A 17,768-nucleotide genomic window follows, 5' to 3' on the forward strand; every position below is an offset into this window, starting at 1 on the left:
GGCTGTGCACAGCAAGATAAGATGGCTAGTACCTAACCTAAAAAAGATTCATCATAATATTTCAATGTTTTTTAGATACAAATATATTCATTAAAAAGGGCAATGTTGCATTTAGTTTATTAATTAAATTTGCATTAAATATTTAAGTAACCTTCACTCAAACAATAGCATTGATATAAACTTCTCCACTCTTTATGAGTGCATGCATTTCTAATTATAAATAATGTAAAGATAATCAGAAAAGTAGCTGAAATTAACCAGGCCACATAAAAAAAAATTCTCCTCTTCAACTCCAATGATAAGTATTAATGACATTTAGCCATTTGTCTATTTCAATTAAGTCATGGATTGACCAAAGCATTCAATGAGCTTAATCCAAACTTGGATTTTTGTTCATTACAAGAAAAACTAACACTAGGCCTAAAATTTTTCCTCATTTGAATTTTTTCTTCAAGCTCAAAGTTGTCAATTTTATATCGTTAAGACATCTGCTATTCTGTTCAGACATGCTATAGTTTAATATAAACTAATTATTAAAAAAAACTAGCACAACTATACGTTTGTAAAAGTGAAAAAAAAGCATCAACTATAAAAATTAAAAAAATACACACCCAGTTTTTGGCCCCCTGCCACATGCATCCAATAATAATAGGTCACAGCTAGATTTAAAAGTTACAATAAATGGTAATCCAAATTTGGGATTTTCTATGAAATGAAAATTTACCAATTTACCACAATTCTGACCCACATATTTTATCTATCATCTGTTATGTTCTACAGTGTTAAAAGTCAATACCAGAACATGGCAAAGATTACTCATTGATAAAAAACATTAAAAATACATTTGCTTAGTTGAAATCGCAAAAAAATCTTTCCTGAGAAAAAACATAAGAAATAATCAAATTTGTTCAACACAGTAATTTTTAATAAGTCCTCATTTACCTAAAGCCAGGCACTCGGGGAAATCAGGAGATTAAAATAAGATTCGTCCTAATCTTTTAAATACTGTTTAATAAAGAATAGGAAGATATTAATTAATTGTCACACATTTTCATAAACACTAAATATTAAACTTTTTACTTGGTAAATCTCACCAGATTCTATTAGATGTATGGCTTGTGCTTTAGCAAGCTCCAAAGCAGTTACCCAGCGTTGACGTTCAACTTCAGTGAAGGCTTTAATGTGGAACGTTTGTGTCCCACCATTAGATATAACAAATGAGCACGACTCTTCTGTGTGAATTATGGCACCATGAAGACTAATAGAGCCACGGCATGTGTGCATAACTTCCGCTTGATTCCTGAAAATGAAATCATTGCCATCTGTTACATATTTCAAACTATACTACAAGATGAAAAATACAACATCAATACAATAAGGTTTCTTACTGCCAAATAATAAATTCATTACTTGAAAATTGAATACTTAGATCTAATGTTCTAGTGTCCTATTTCATGCCCTCCCAGTCCATCCATGAGCACTAATGATTACTTTTTCTATGTGCAATCTTTAAAATATTGGTCATTGTTTATTTGAAAATGAAGGCTCTTCCCACGTATCCATCAACATTTCCTCTTACATTTGGAGAGTTATCCTCTCCATAAATATAGTCTACTTCATCATGGTTATAAACAACTATATTAATAATTTATTTCTTGGAAATTTAAAGGGGAAAAGGTATGGTGGTTATTTTTTCATGAAGTCACTTAATCTCAATGTTACATCTAGCATAGCCAGACACTTAACTGTAATGGTTTCATTCTCAACTTTTTGACACCTAGTTTGATGACTGCAACACAAATATTTAAATTCTGGGTGAAACCAGTTTCATTTCATGGGATACACCATAATTATGAGTGATTGCATGAGTATCATTAGCATTAAGTGACTGCAACACTTATACAACAAGCAAGTCACAACATGAACAAATAATTCACATAGAATCAAAACTGGCAGTGCAAGTGATCATAAAACTCAATTTAAAACTCCACCCCAAACTATTTGAAAAATAAGGTTTTAGCTCATATCATTTAAATATGCAAATTTATTCCACATGAATATGAATTGTATTGTTCCACTATTAATACACTCATACGCACAAACCCTATTTCAAAACTATGAAAGGATAGCAACCCAAAACTTTCGGGCTATCAAGTACATAATATTTCAATGGCACTGCAGAATTTAGTTTAAGCTTTTTTAACCTGCCAGTAGTACATAAAGCTACTGATATATAACCATATTTCGGCCATATTAAAAGGACACACTAAAACCAATGGAATACCACTGATATATGCAATCAACCTATGGTGACTTTTTATCAACAGAAAACTTTAAATTTTAACCAATACACTGAATGTAAATTAATTACTAATTTTGACAAAATAATGGGGAGATAAATAATGACAACAAAATGCCTTTAATCAAATTGTCATTTTGAGTTGAGTCAAATATAATATTACTTATTCTAAAACCATCAAATTTATCAAAGAACCACTTCCACATTTTTATTTTTAAATTAAATATCATGGATTCAATTTAAAGACCACATTTGCTTTCAATTTTTTGGGATTTCTGATTTAGGAATGGGTGGTTATTGGATAAATATGGCTTTTAATTAATGAAATACCTACAACTGATGAATGTAGCAACCAATCTTTGAAATAAAGTGAGCCAGATAGAATATAAATTAGGGACTAACCATAGCACTGTGCACAGAATGACAATGTGTACTACTACTGCAAAACTACAGAAAAGCTGTGTCAAAGCTGCATACGTGTTTTTTTAATCAATTGATGTTTCTTGTGTTTGAGATGTGACATCAGATCACTATCATGAATAATAGAGCACTAAGGTAGTATTTTCTCAATTAGCATAAGTGTTAAGCAAAATGTGACATCTACTATATCAAACATGCAGCAGCACGTTAGCATTTGTGAAATGTCGAAATTTTAATATTTACTTTGCCTAACCACAATGGTTCTAATAATGAATTGGAAAAGCATATATGCTCGCAGCCACAAGAATTATATCAGGGTTTATTCAAGGAAAGTAAACACTTCGGCCATTTGAAAAACTAAATGTGTACATCTGACAGCTATTTTGTCTAAATCAAAGGCTTAGCATAATATAATAAATTGCTTTTTATAAAATAAGTTTTGAGTAAATTGTTTGAAGCATGATAGATATTAAAGCCATGGCATACGAGGGATGACCATGCCGAATGATACAAGCATCAAATTCATCTTGAATTTTAAATTCTATTAAGTAAACATGTACAAGGCAATAAAATTATTTTAAAACATCAATTTTGCAACAAGGTTCCCTCAGCAGCAACACAAAGGAGAAATCTACCATACTGTTTGCATGGTATATACAGAAAGGTTTTTTCGCCCAAACTATAGGGGTAGGCTTTCAATAAATGTTCAAATACTTACACCTCCACTCTACTTCTTCGTCGTCGCCGAATTGACAATTTGGTTCCGCCTGAATATTCGGCCCTAGAATAAACCCTGATTTGTACAGTGCATGACAACAGAGATACAGGGCGCCAAGAATATGACTCACTGCTTTTTAAGTGTCATGACCGACTTAAACAGATACAAGCTTCTAATTACACATGCTCCGTTAGTTCCTACAATCATGTACAATCATCAGTAAATTGTATGAATACACAGCATACTTATTCCAAGTAAATGGATCGAGATTTTGTACATAGCCATATGCAAAGACATAACGATGATCAACAATTCTTTATAACACTATATGTGCAAATCTTTGTCAATAAGAAAAACCTTGGGAATTAAAAACTCATTACATTTGTTCCAGGGTTGATTAATGGCTAACTCACATGATCTTTAACAAGAACAGCTATTTTTTCAATGGAAACGAATAACCTCAAAAGAAGTAACTCAATATGAGAAATGAAAACTGAATACTTCGGTGACACCGAATAAAACAATGAGAAGCTTTTTTCAAAGCAATAAGAATAACTAATAGTATGAAATCAAATACACATACTGATTATCTCTCTCACAGTAGTAAATAATTATTTCTATTACCAAGTATTGAAGGACAGTTTTTTCTTACCTGTAATAAGACAGCATTCCATTGGATAAAACAAAGTATCGCCGTTGATAGCCTTTCAGGTAGTTGGTCCATTTTAAAAGCCATCCTTTCATATTAGTATCACTCCCCTTTCCTTCGGTCATTGTGGTTTAGTCAGCGAAATATTCAACATTCTTCGTACTAAGAACAATCAGAGGCCACCATTTTTACAAGATGGCAGGTGACGTTAATGAATCAGGTGTTAGGTCTATATTACACTGTCGCCTCAGTTGTGAGGCAAGAAGTAAGGTCCATAACCGTTATCATATGCTAAAGAATGGTAACATGCCTATTTTTTAATTCATCGCCCCGTTAGAAAGAAATTTACGCGAAAATATCGTAATGTCATCGGGCGTATGAATCTATGACGTAGTACGATGGCTGCTGATCATTATCAAAAGATGACGAATGCAATTCGCCTGAAGTCTTACGACGTTATGATGAGGTTTACTTAAAAAAAACGATAAAGCTAATTCTGTTTTTGCAGTTTGAATTTTTTGAAGCTTCATTATAATTTATTAGTTTTCATTGAATGCTAAAGAAGAATTTTCATTTCGTGAGACCCGTTACAGAGCTCATAATTTCACTGAAAACCTAATTAGATTAGTGGATTTCTGAAGCCCTCCGACTTTGTGGTTTTTAAATCAGATTGGAAAAGAAATCTGTCCAACGGATGAGCATTTAAGCTATGCTGTATTAAATAAATGTTGCAGTAGCGTTATCTAGACGATTATTTTACATGATTATCATTCCCTTTATCTTCACTATTGAATCATGGGGGTCAAACTACGGCAATGCTGTGAACATGAGCCTTTTACTTGTATGATGTAGACGTGGAAGGTTTCAAAAGACCTACATAAAATTATTTTCCAGAAACATAATCAGTGATCGATCATAAATACAAGTGCCGATATCCTTTGGTCATTCACTGCGCCCGATCCATAAGAATGGACAATGTATCCAACCTGTTGTTCATTACTCCGCTGAAGGTGGGATCACAACGTATCCATCTATAATCCTAAATAGGACCGGATGGCGTTTATAAACTGCCCCATCATAGAAACGTTTCCATTTGCCACAATGACCGTATCGTGGACCCAGAGGGCAAATTTCTTTATCTGTTGAAATTATGGATGCCAGGAAATTATTTAGTTCTAACCACGCGTGTAGGTTTCAACCTCAGTAGATTTTCATTTGTCCGGATAAGTCCCGAATCACATTGGAATCCTCAAGTATTTTATGGGTTTGGTTTTTTTGTGCGCCATCTCAATTCTTTTCTATGGAGAAAACTCTGGCCCGCTCATGTAGTTAAACAGAGCCTCCTTCGTTTATAGGTTGGTAGTTACAATTCCAAATCTCAAGTCAATCAAAAGAGAAGGTATTATAACTCGGAGGGGCATTATAGAGAAGAAAATACAGAAAGGTCTGCTGAGATAGAAACAGTTGTTGATTTGGTAAAAGCTTTTGAGGGTGACTTAAATGATGCTGTATTACAAAAAAATGGGAATAAACTACAGACACAGGATATTAAGACACTCAATATGTGGTTAGACGTGGTTGAAGCTAAAATAAAGGATAAAGGCAGGGTTGACCATTACCTGTCTTGTTTAATGTGTAATTTGAGAAAGTAATTCCAGAGGACAAAATAAAGAAAAAACCTGATACATGAATAGTGGCTATATTTGCAGATAAGAAAGAAGACATGAAAAGTATACTAACCACTGTATGATAGTGAAGGGGATGAATGACAAGGACCCCAAGATAAATATTATTATATATGGCTAAGGAAATGTCTGCAGTCAAAGTAGGGGTTTATTTTAAGTAAGACAAGGTAAAGACACACCGGAACAGTGGAAATCGTTTGTGGAAAAATGGCATCTTAAATATATCTGTTCTAAAGGTAATATCTTGCATGTTATTTAAATGATATCTCTCACCACAGTACAATGTAGCTAATAATACCTATTTTAAGCACCATCATTAAAGAGGCATCCTTCCAAATCATGCAAGAGATTCAATCTTTAATTTAACCTTTGTTCCATGAGTGATTCCTAACCTAGCTCCCCTAATAATTTTTATAAGCTACTCAAGTTTATCGTAACAATGTGTTACAAATTCAGTTCCTCTATGCCACACATGACCTAATTTGGCAATCAATCCAACTTCATGAGAATCCCATATACTAGCAGAATATTCTAAATGAGATCTAACCATCAAAAGCTAACATTTCTCTTTTACCTTTTCATCACATTTACAAATACTCTTTTAATAAATCATAATTTTGTTTGGGTTATGGTAATTGGAATAGATATGGTAATGAAGACATTGTATCAGAAGAAACAATTACTTAAAGAAACTAAGGATTAATCAAAACGCCTGAAACACCTCTATTAGAAACTAAGGACTAGATTCTGTGTATGGTACAACCTAAATAAAACTAATTAATAGAGAATTCCTTTCTATGGATGTGAGATTAGGACAATAGGAGCAGTAGAAAATGTAAGAAAGTAGGCGATGGAAGTGTGTTCCTAGTAAAAATGTATGGGAGGCAGAAAACATAGAGGGGAAGAATAACAGAGGGTCAAAGATACACTTGGAGAACCAAGTAAAAGAAAATCTCAGAGCAAGGAGCTATGAGGAAGTGAACAGATTAGCAGATTGGAGCAGTATAATTCTCATAGTTTGCAGAACTGGTACAAACCAATCCTTGGATTGATAACTCGTGATGATGATCATTGTCCAAGTTTATTATATTCTAAGAGAATACTTCTCCTTAGAGCACCAAAATATAAGGCATAGGGTCTATATAAAATAAAAAAAGAAACACTGTTCGAGTTCTCACCATAAATATATATTAGAAAAATATATATGTCTTTCACTATATTACATGAATATCATTATTGTATTAAGATTTACCATAAACATTTAGCTCTTTTTATCACATTTTACTGAGTTTCAAGGTTCAGCTGTCACCACTGCCATTACCTATAAATAGTTAAGATAGTATGAAATAGGCACTTAAGATAAAGATTACATCAGAATTAGAATGGCATACCATTGAAAAGATGAGAGCAATAACTAAGCAAATTAAGTCAGGGAAAATGGCATAGAAAATAATTAAATGAATTTGGACTTGGTAGTACTATGTCATGGTCAAATAAGGACAACTACACTTCACTAAAGAGAGCTTCTTTGAACTGGTTTCCCAGACTAGTTGATATGACACTTTTCCCTCGCAGCCGGACAGCAGACTCCTTTTTCCGCAATGCCCATGTGAAGGGATTCTCCCTTTGAAATACAAATGAATAAACATGACTTTACTTGAAAGAAGGAGTTGAAATCACAAAAATACAACCATTTATACACCAACCTGGGTGAGTTTGATGGAGATTTGACCCTTAGATTGTCCTCCCTCCCAGCTCTCTTTCTATCCCAACTTTTTCGCCTTTGCACACATGACTTCAATTTTACAGACTGTAGCATTTCAAGGGAAACAACTGGGCCATTAGGGGTACCCACATTTCTCTCCACTCGCTGAAGGGTTGATCATGTAAGAAAATAAAATAGGTACATAAAATAAAATAGTACATAAAATAAAATAGTACATAAAATACAATGGACCTTGGCAAGAGAGTAAAGACAATACAAACAAGACAAGTATATTATAGGCCCCACAAAATACAAGATAAGTAACAGTGTGTGCGAAATATTCATCTAATGAATATACAGCTTTAGATTCAAGCCATAAGTACATCACTGATCTTAATTTGGCAGAGCTATCTATTCTTGCAGTTACTGGTAGACAATAAAATAATTCAATTCCCATATTTGAACAAGATTGTTGTGATTTAGTTAACTTACATTAATTTACTGATAGAGATTTATTTCTATGTGATTATGAGTTTCACATCTGGTACAGAATGAATTGAGGTTATATTTTACACGCAAGGGATTTTGAAAATACCCATAATATGAAACGTTAGATTTTATATCCGATGAAAAGTAGTCAGCAGCATACCAGAGAGTGGGAATTTATCTAGATAACCTTTTTCTGCAGGATAAAACCAGTTTTATAACTGAGAATTGCCCCTGGATTTCCAGGCTATACTAATGTGGCTATGGGAAAAAACAAACTATGTATAGAGATTTTACATGTTCAGATGGAATAAACATACTTAGATTTCTAAGGATATAGAGAGTCTTGGATAAATGTTAATGAGCATGGAAGCTCCAAGCCAGTTTTGAGTCAAGATTGAACCCTAATAGTTTGATGGTTTAACATCATTTAATGAGAATTTAAGGTTACAAGGAACCTCCTGAGTTTTGGCTAAGATTAGTGAAAAGACATTAACTTAAACTATTTATTTGCCTGAGTCAAACAATTATCTACAAAAACAGCGACAATAGTTTGGTTTTTGCCCACAAGTAGGAATATTGCAACACCAGTAAACAATATGAAATTGATTGGAATATTAAGAGTTAGGTCATTGATCATTATCAAAAATAGAAGCAGTCACAAAACAGAGCACACTCTGGTAATGCTTGGAAATACATGACTGGAAAAGGCTTCATTCAGTTTCCATAATGCTATAGTACTGAAGTTTATTTAAGAGTATGGGATGACAGACACAGTCAAAAGCCTTGGTAAGGTCACAGAGAGTTAGTAAAACACAAGATTGATCTTTAAATGAGTTCAAAATGGTGTTGGTGGCAGACTGGAGAGCATGAGTGGTAGATTTACCTTTGAGGATGCCATAAGTGAGAAACTGAATATTTCATCATCTTCAAGTTGTAAAGCTGAAATTTGATTAATGATTAAATTTTTTTGGAAAAAACTGGACTCACAGATATGGGGTGGTAGTACAGGGGGTCATCTTAAGCTCCTTTCTTATATATGGGAGCAACTCTATTATTTAGGAGCTAAAAGGAAAGTATCAGTTTGACGAAAACTATTGAAATTAACATAATTTGGCCCAGTATTACATTCATTTAATCTCCTAATAAGGTGGTTTGAGGCATCAATAATGTTCTTGCTATCGGAATCCTTAAGTTTTTATTCCTTTGAAGATATCATTTGGGATTTCCCATTTAATATAGTTTTTATTAATAGTATGACTTCTCAACAAGATTTGAGCCTTATTTTTATCTGAAGGATTGTTGGAGATTACGGTCTTGACAGAGTTAACAGAGAATTTGTTTAATTAGTTTGCAGGCAAATATATTGCAGGACCACCTTTGGTCATGCCTGTCTCTTCTTCAATAACTGCCTAGTTTGCCCCAAGTTTATTTGCAAAATTGGCTATGAACTGACAGTTGGCGTCTTTATATGCTTCTAATATTTGTAAATTATATTATTTCCTTAATTTTGCCATTAACTTTGAAAGACTTGCATGAAGAAATTAGCTCCTGCCTAAGTTTTAGCACATTAGGAGTAAACCATTTAGTCTTATGCTTGGTTATATTGAATTGCATAAGCATATTGGGCAGATATGACACATAAAAGCTCATAAGTTCAGCAAAAAATAATTTGAAATTTTATTCAACATTGTGATGCATAAGAATCGAAAACATTTAACACTAAACAGAAGCTCCTTAAGATGCAAAATTTCTTTAGAGGAGATTGGTTTGGTCAGTATGCACTTGGAATTATTTATTGTGATTCTATCACCTGATGAAATATGTATAAAAGGTAAATTCTAAAGCTAAATTTGTAAACTATATGCAAGATGATGAAAAATTAAATTTTTTCCTTCATAAAATTAAGTATATAGTCCATTTTCATGATGTACATCATTATACGAGTCCTCTCTCCATTGACACAAGAAGTATTGGTAGAAGGAAGGTGACAAACTGCAAGGGTATTGAACCGCATTTAGCAGGCCATTCATGTGTTAGTATCATGTTAACAAAAACTATTGATGAAGGCAACAGGGAATAACCTCAGGCGTTTCCCTTGTGACAATGAGGAATGCAAACATCTTCACAACTTCATCATAACACCATCCAATCAGCTCCAGGACTCAAGTCTATTGAGCTAGGTATTGTGCCCAGCAATGGGGGAAGCAAGATCATAGTAGTTGTCATCCCACAATATTCTTGCTGAGTGACAGCAGCAAAAAAGAAGATGCACAAAAGGACTGCCACCATTAAACTTGGGACTTTGAACTTTGGACTGAGAAAGTAAGGGAAATTAGAAAGCATTAAGAATGACACAGAGAGAATATATTTATTTCACCTTAATCCCAAAACAGCACTTTGGCCGTGACATTGGACTTTTAACAATGATATAACACGAAACAATTACAAACACCCATGCCCAACATGGAGAAAAATCCACCTAGGTGGGAATCAAACTCGTGACCTCAAGGTTGGCAGGCAAGGACGTTACCCCACTGTCACCGGGGCCTGATGGGATCATATAGAGATGACAGGACTGTGAAATTTGAGTTGAAAGGATGGGAATAATTAGAGAAATGATAATAGAGAAATATAAAGTGGAGGAGAGGAAATTACATGGGATAGTCATAGTATTAAAAAAGATACTGGGGCAAAAAGAACACTTACAAGGAAATAGTTTGGCCCAAAGACTTTGCTAGGCTAGTATTGATCCCATCACAGAAAAGGGAAAAGATGAACTGTGAGAGGTATATAGGACCATAACCTTGAGTTCTTGTGGAGCAAATTTACATGTAGCTCTGGAATAACTGACAAAAGGATGGAGAAGAGGGGAGATGACTTCTAAAGGAAATGTTTTGTGTTCAGAAAAGGGAGTGATTGTGAGATGTCATTACTGTAATGAGACCACTAGGAGGAAAAAATACACAGTAAAACCAGGATGTATTTGTTAGCTTTTTGAATTTTGAGATTTTGCTTGACAGAGTACACTGGTCACATTAATGAACATAACATAAGATAGGCAGCTTATCAGAAACCTGTACATGACATACAGCACATGATGAATAGTGTAAGAGCAGGGGGGGGGGGGATATTTGGTTAACCATTGCCAACTCTGGTTTTCAACACAGCCATGGATAAAATGGTAGGAACAAAGGTCTCAAATAGCAAAAAATATTTTATTATATAATACTAAAAATCCTACAACTTCTGAATATGAGAATGGAAATCACCTCTACTCGAAAAAAGAATTATGTAAACTGAAGATTTACTTTGAAAATAGGAGACTGCAACACAGAAAAAATAAAACAGAAATAAAAAAATTGTCATGATCGGTTTCAGACCTTAAAAAAATAGAATATATTGGCAAAAGTAGATGCTAAGTCGCTGATTAATTTAAATTCAGGAGTCAACTTTTGAAACAGCAAGATTGAGTCCATACTAAAAAATCTAATTTTGAAGTATGAAACAATATGTCACACCATCTCTCATACATTTTCCATTACATTTGCAATGTAAATCATGAAAAAATAAGATATTGTTTTGCATTATGTATAAAAAAATATGTTTGGTAACATATCATGAACAATTATTACAAATTAATCATTGTATAACTTCAGTACCATAGTGAAGTAATTTTCTCTATGATAAATGTATGGCCAGCACCTTTAATAAGATATCTGTAAATTGGAAATTCATAATATTTCACAAAAAATTAAATTTTCCAAATTCTACTCATTTTCCGGTCAGGGGGCACTCAATTTGAATCTTCCATTTTATGTAACATAGTCATACGTGCAGTACAGTTTAACAATTAAGTATGGAATAGAAATAATATTACATTAAATGACAATGTTTAAACAAAAGTCTATGGAATGGAACATATGGATGCCACTGGAAGAAAAAAAATGCCTCCTACTATCCTGAATAATGCAATATTTATGAATATTATAGGTAGCTCAAAAGTGATAATGGAGGACGACGATTAAGGTGAAACAGCATTAGAAAATCAAAACTACTCTTTATTTTTAAATCAGATGAATTGTTACGAAGTATTCTGAATTTGATCTCATACAATTCATGAATTTGAAAAATAATATCCCATTGGAGTCACTTGAGCTCAATGTAATAAATGTATACAATTAAAATAGATTAAAAATATAAATTTTTCTTAATTGAAAAATTATATCCCAATGCACAAATAATGCTACTTTTGACACAAATTATAAATTGGCTATTAACATACATATATATATTTTTAAATATATATATATATATATACGAGGGTCATCCGGAAAGTAGTACCCGTTCGTGCCGCATGAAGTGCTGACGACGCGAGTAGCCGCTGGACGAGGTCAGATAGCTTCAGTGGCTTGTCTGCCTTCTCTGAGCCAAGTTGCGTGACGCTAGCATTGCCTGTGTTGTTTCTGTGATTGTTTACAATGTTTAAAAAAATTGAGAACGCCGCCAGTTGTGAAGTGAGGGCAGTGATTAAATTCCTCAATGCAAGAAACGTTCGCCCATGTGATATTCATCGCCAATTAAAGGAGGTGTATGGAGACAATGTAATGGACGAGTCGTCTGTTCGGCGGTGGTGTCGCAACTTCAACATGGGGAGGGGGAACACACACGACGATGAGCGTTCGGAGAGACCGTCTGTCATTACAGACCAACTGGTGAGCTCAGTTGACGAATTCGTGAGGAACGATCGGCGCGTCACAATTGATGACATCTGTGAGCATTTTCCCAATGTTTCTCGAACAATTGTTCATGAAATTGTTAAACACCATCTGCATTATGCAAAAATTTGTGCAAGATGGGTCCCTCGCGTATCTCAATGAGCTGGCGGCGAAGGACTATGCAGCAGGAATACAGAAACTTGTCACACGTTATGACAAATGCCTTAATTTGCTTGGAGATTATGTTGAGAAGTAGTTTAAAGTATCCTCTTTCAAATAAAATTTTTTATGTTTGTTAATATTTACTTTTGTGTCTTTATTTCACGAACGGGTACTACTTTCCGGATGACCCTCGTATATGAAAAATAGGCACTTACTGAAGAAGCAGGTGTCTTCCTTAGATGAACTTTTCTTAAATCCTCCACAGTAATGGATGGTCTAACTGCTGTGACATCATTCTTCTGCTTCTCCTTCTTTACTCTTGACAAAATAACGGGAGTACTCTGGCTAAATAACGGCATGGGAGGAGGGGGTGGTGGGGGAGGTGGCGGTGGGGGAGGGGGTGGAGGAGGTGGCGGGCACAGTGTTCTGTCTTTGCTTTTATAAGTTAGGATTTCAATATTCATCCTAGACATTCCATTTTTTAATTCCTCAAGTTCTTTCTCCACCATCTCTAACCTCTGTAACACTTGTGATTCACCATTTTGCAGACAGCAGGCACAGTGCTTTGCCTCCATATCCATTGTCTGCAATCCCAGCAGAGAACGAAGTCTTCTGAGAGAAATCAGACTCTTGAGAGAAATAATGTAATTAATTAATAGCACTTACTTTTGTAAGTTTATTTGCATAGCATTTCATACAAATTAATTACCTGATCAGCGAGCCATTTCAAAAGTGCGAAGATGAAAGATAATGCCAGTAAAAATGGCCAATTTATGATCTCTGCTTTGAGGATTATCTGATGAATATTGAAAAAATTGCTCCCTTCCGCAACTTTTTCAGGACTATTCAGATCTGGAACTACTCTAGAAATATTTTCATTATCCTCATTCAAACTGTTGCAAGAATATTTCTGTACTGAATTAAATTCCTCTTCACTCACCTCCTCACACATCTGAGTATGACTGAGAGAGGTTTGAAGTGTAGGCACCAGATTTCTTTCTTTTAATGGGTAATCAAATTCTGCAACATCATGCGAACATTTGTCCCCAACATTTATGTTACCAAGGGTCTGAAAATTCAAGTTTTTCTTTGGAGGAGACGACATATTGTCTTTTGTAAAAATCTGGGGGTCATCCTCATAAGGCTCTGGTGAATTTTCAGGAATTATCTCATGAATAAGAGATATTACTTGGAATGAATCATCATGAATCGAGGTAGTGTCTCCATGTTGCTCAGAAAAATAAGTATCTTTTGCTGTGGTATTTTTCTTTACTTCAAGTTCAGATAATAAACTGTCAACAGTTGGCGGAGTATGGTCAACATTGACTCTGAGAACACTGTGCTTTGCCTCACTGTCATTAGCTTCACATATGTCACCAATTACCACTTCATTATGTTCAGCAAAATTTTCATCTTTTACAAAATCTTGATATTTCACTTCTTTTCCTGATCCTTTGATTTCCAATGGTAGACAGTCATTAGAATTTTTAATTTTGCATTTGACTACTGTCACAGGGACTAAACTGTCTTTTCTGTGATCTTCAGTTATTTCACACGCCGATTTCCCATTCCCAATGTCCACTTTGTCTGGGTTATAAATACTTTGTTGCAATCTGATTCTGGCATGCTTCCATTTCTTTTCTCTCCTCTTTTTCCGTGATTTTTTATTGTGTTTCCGAAAAGGCATGTTGATGTTAACCCTGAAATATTGTTTCGACAATTTATTTTAGTGGCCTCACAGGATGCAACAGAATATATGTTAAGGGTAAAAATGAAATTTTGTTTAGCTGAAGAGAAAGTAGTTGACTAGTTTTAACACAGCACTGGTAAATGTCATCAAACTTATACTATCAGCCAATATTTTTGGAATGCATTTCATATTTTGCGAGAAAGTATACATTTTAACCAAATAAATAAAATTAGGAACTAAAACTTAGTATGCATATATGTATGTGAATTACAAATACATGTAACTGTGGGATTACTTTTCACATTAAGTCACCTATAACAATGGTGTTCCATTTTAGATGAGACAACTCATTTCATTTTTAGTCTTTACATATCCCAGTCCCCTATTTTACTATATCAATATTTAATGCACCCATTATAGCTATAAAATTCTGGGAATTACTGAAACCCTTATCCCTCGATTACTATTTGGCTTCAGGTCACTCAAACAAACTTGAAACACGCTGATACACAGGGCAAAGTATTGGCATTAGCATTATTGCGGTACCAATGGACCCACATGGATAAACAATCAAGGAGGCAAGTAACCCACCCAACTCAACAGGGAATTAATAGCAAATAGTCTTAATAATTTCAATCCTATGTACACTGTATTCAGAATAAAACTGAAAAATCTATATCTGCTAGTACATGAACCCTTACCTTAGGTGCACACAGTAAGCAAGGTACATTGAACTGATCCCAACAATTTTTGGATTATAATCAGAGAGAATTAAGGTGACAGCAGTGTCTCACAAGCTATCAATCCATTTATTATGAGATATACATTTGTGCCATATTCATAAGTTATGCATGACAACACTAGAATATTGTAGGAACTGTCTATCACACACACTTTGAGGCATGAAAATTGGTTTGATAACCGTGCAAAATAATTTAGGCGATGGCACTCAGATGGATAGCCAAGTGCCCATGAATTACATCTGAGGGATGTTATCCTATATAAAATAAACCTGATGATATACGGTTTATTTCATGTTATAAAGTCATGGTACTAGAAATCGTCATTTATTTGTATTAGAAGGGGAGAATAGTGTGCAGGCCTAATCATAAAAATTCTGATAATATATGAAAACAGTAAATTAAAAATCACAGATTTTGCAAATTAAAATTTGCGAAGATGTCCATAAATAAAACCTTTGCTGCGATGCATTAATTTAAAACTTGGAATAATTGTGCTGGTTCAACCCTTCATATTGCAAACTTCACAAGGAAAAAGCGGAAAGTTTCAGATAACGACTCATCGATCTATGCTGATTATCAGGGTATTTTGGCTAAATACCTACTGCTGTATTCATTTACGAACCTCTATGCCCCTCATTGGAAGTTAACGAAAGCTCATTGATGAGAAGGTACCGTCCTTTCAGTGCAAACAAAACCAGTGAACGACGAAAGTAAAAAACAGTCTTCCTAAGGACTATATATCCACTCCCACCAAAAGTTAAACTCTTGCTGGAGAAAGTAGGCGTTTTAGAGCCATTTGCCCAATTCAGGGTGAGTGCCCAATTGGGTATGAAGTATGGAGAGAAATGCATTAATGGGTTTAAATTAATGCTAAAGAAGTGCTCGCGTACCCCATACAACAGGATCCTGCATTCTGAAAAATGCACGGGGTCATGATAAACAATTTCAGAAGGAAATCAAATCAGGGCAGAGAGACCGTATACTAGCCATAAATTTTGAACTGAGATTTATGCAAACCCTTTCTGAATAAAATACACAATAAATCTTTAAACTATATCGACGAAATTCACTGCTAATGCTAGTCGTTTGACGAGGTCGTAATGCTGTCGGCCAAAACAAATTGAGAACAAAAAGTTAAATTAATTGAAAACTCCAAACGAGGGAGTCTAGAGGAGCTGCCAAACTCTAAACTTTTTATGGTAAAAGGTGGACGAACGGCAAGTAATTGAACTGGGAGTCATTATAAACAGTGATTATAAGCGAGTGCTGCAATAAAAATGTATTACGTATTGAAATTACCTGTGATTTAGATACCAAATCCAGAGGTATGTCACGGCGACAGGTCCGAAAAGAACATTCCGCACGAGTGTATTAAACCCGGCCCTCAAGATTCTGAACTTCACTAGGTCATTTTATTATTTAAAAATCTTACGTCATTTTCACACCGTTGGCATTTGAAAACATTACCATAATAAATTAATATGATAAAATTTAGGTGGAAAAATAACTCAATCGATTGATATGGATAAAAAATAGACACATTATAATTTTTCATTGCCAGAATAATTAGAACATTAACGGATTATTTCATTTCCAAAACCCACGCATGTTTACATTTTCAAATTCAAAACAATTGAGAGCGAACGAATGCGGCGTTGTGATATGTACAATAGAGTAAATTGGAGAAACAGAATGACTGTAATAATCATTATAAGCTTGGATACATATAGAAGCTCATCATAAACGTTGTTAATACGATGGTTAGTTATCTTGGGGTATCCGTTCATGACAAGGTACGGAATGAAATTATATACCATTTGGTTCATCCATAGTTTGGCACCAGCGCAGCAGAACACAGTAGAAATGAATGTCGTTAATAAAATTCAAAATGTTTAGTTTAAAATACCATGATGAATTTACTAATGAATGACTGCACTTTGACAAGGTAGAAATATGGAACAGAAGAATTTCTAAATAGTTTGGCAATGATTAGAAAAAAAATTAGCGAATAAATACATTATTATTATTCCACTGCCATTCATTGGGAGCGTATGGGTGACCTTAAATTACTTTCTCGCGTTAACGTTTCTTAAAAATCACCAGGCAGTGTTTTTAAAATTTACGCCACGTGAAGACTTGGGGTATACAGGCAGAGAAAATCGTCTCTGTTATTACAATCTAAGTATTGCATGAGCAATCCCTCACGGGTGCTGGCGTAACCTTTTTGAATAAAGTACAACAAAAACCAATGATCTGAAGCCACAAACATTGCCTTGCCTAAGTCATGAAGCAGCATTAGAGACACACAGATCGCTAAGGCTTGAGGTAACCATCAGTACAGTACAGCTATTGACCCACCAAATTCTCTATTAATTAACTCTGTTAGGTATTCATTACTTATGCACTTAACGGCTGCATATGAAGTACACTTCGGAATTTGGTATGCACACACACTAAGTTGTACTAATACCAACCAACCTAAGTGATGAAATG

The 17,768-nt window shown here is 34.4% G+C and overlaps 2 protein-coding genes across 6 annotated transcripts in view; both read right to left on the reverse strand.

Annotated features, from left to right (window-relative positions):
• Positions 1-4,484, reverse strand: part of Osbp (oxysterol binding protein) — a 50,032-nt gene extending 45,548 nt beyond the window's left edge. For 2 of the 5 annotated variants that reach the window (XM_071592936.1, XM_071592934.1), the window contains exons 1-3: positions 4,090-4,483; positions 3,438-3,500; positions 1,095-1,300 (exon numbers count right to left, since the gene is read on the reverse strand). In XM_071592936.1, coding sequence (XP_071449037.1) covers positions 1,095-1,300; positions 3,438-3,500; positions 4,090-4,211 — 391 coding nt within the window. In that variant the 5' untranslated portion in view covers positions 4,212-4,483. Of the gene's footprint in view, positions 1-1,094; positions 1,301-3,437; positions 3,501-4,089 lie in introns of all 5 variants that reach the window. The other 3 variants (XM_071592933.1, XM_071592935.1, XM_071592937.1) reach the window with 3 other exon arrangements.
• Positions 4,485-6,947: 2,463 nt separating this feature from the next.
• LOC139693778 (uncharacterized) lies at positions 6,948-16,857 on the reverse strand. The gene is made up of 5 exons (XM_071592052.1): positions 16,575-16,857; positions 13,552-14,542; positions 13,058-13,471; positions 7,478-7,641; positions 6,948-7,395 (listed from the first exon to the last, which is right to left on the reverse strand). Exons 2-5 carry the CDS (start codon positions 14,527-14,529, stop codon positions 7,275-7,277), a joined length of 1,677 nt encoding a protein of 558 aa, XP_071448153.1. The 5' UTR covers positions 14,530-14,542; positions 16,575-16,857; the 3' UTR covers positions 6,948-7,274.
• Positions 16,858-17,768: the final 911 nt, after the last annotated feature.

Source organism: Hetaerina americana, unplaced genomic scaffold (genome assembly GCF_022747635.1).
Source record: "Hetaerina americana unplaced genomic scaffold, ioHetAmer1.1.p SCAF_5, whole genome shotgun sequence".
NCBI classification, from domain to species: domain Eukaryota; kingdom Metazoa; phylum Arthropoda; class Insecta; order Odonata; family Calopterygidae; genus Hetaerina; species Hetaerina americana.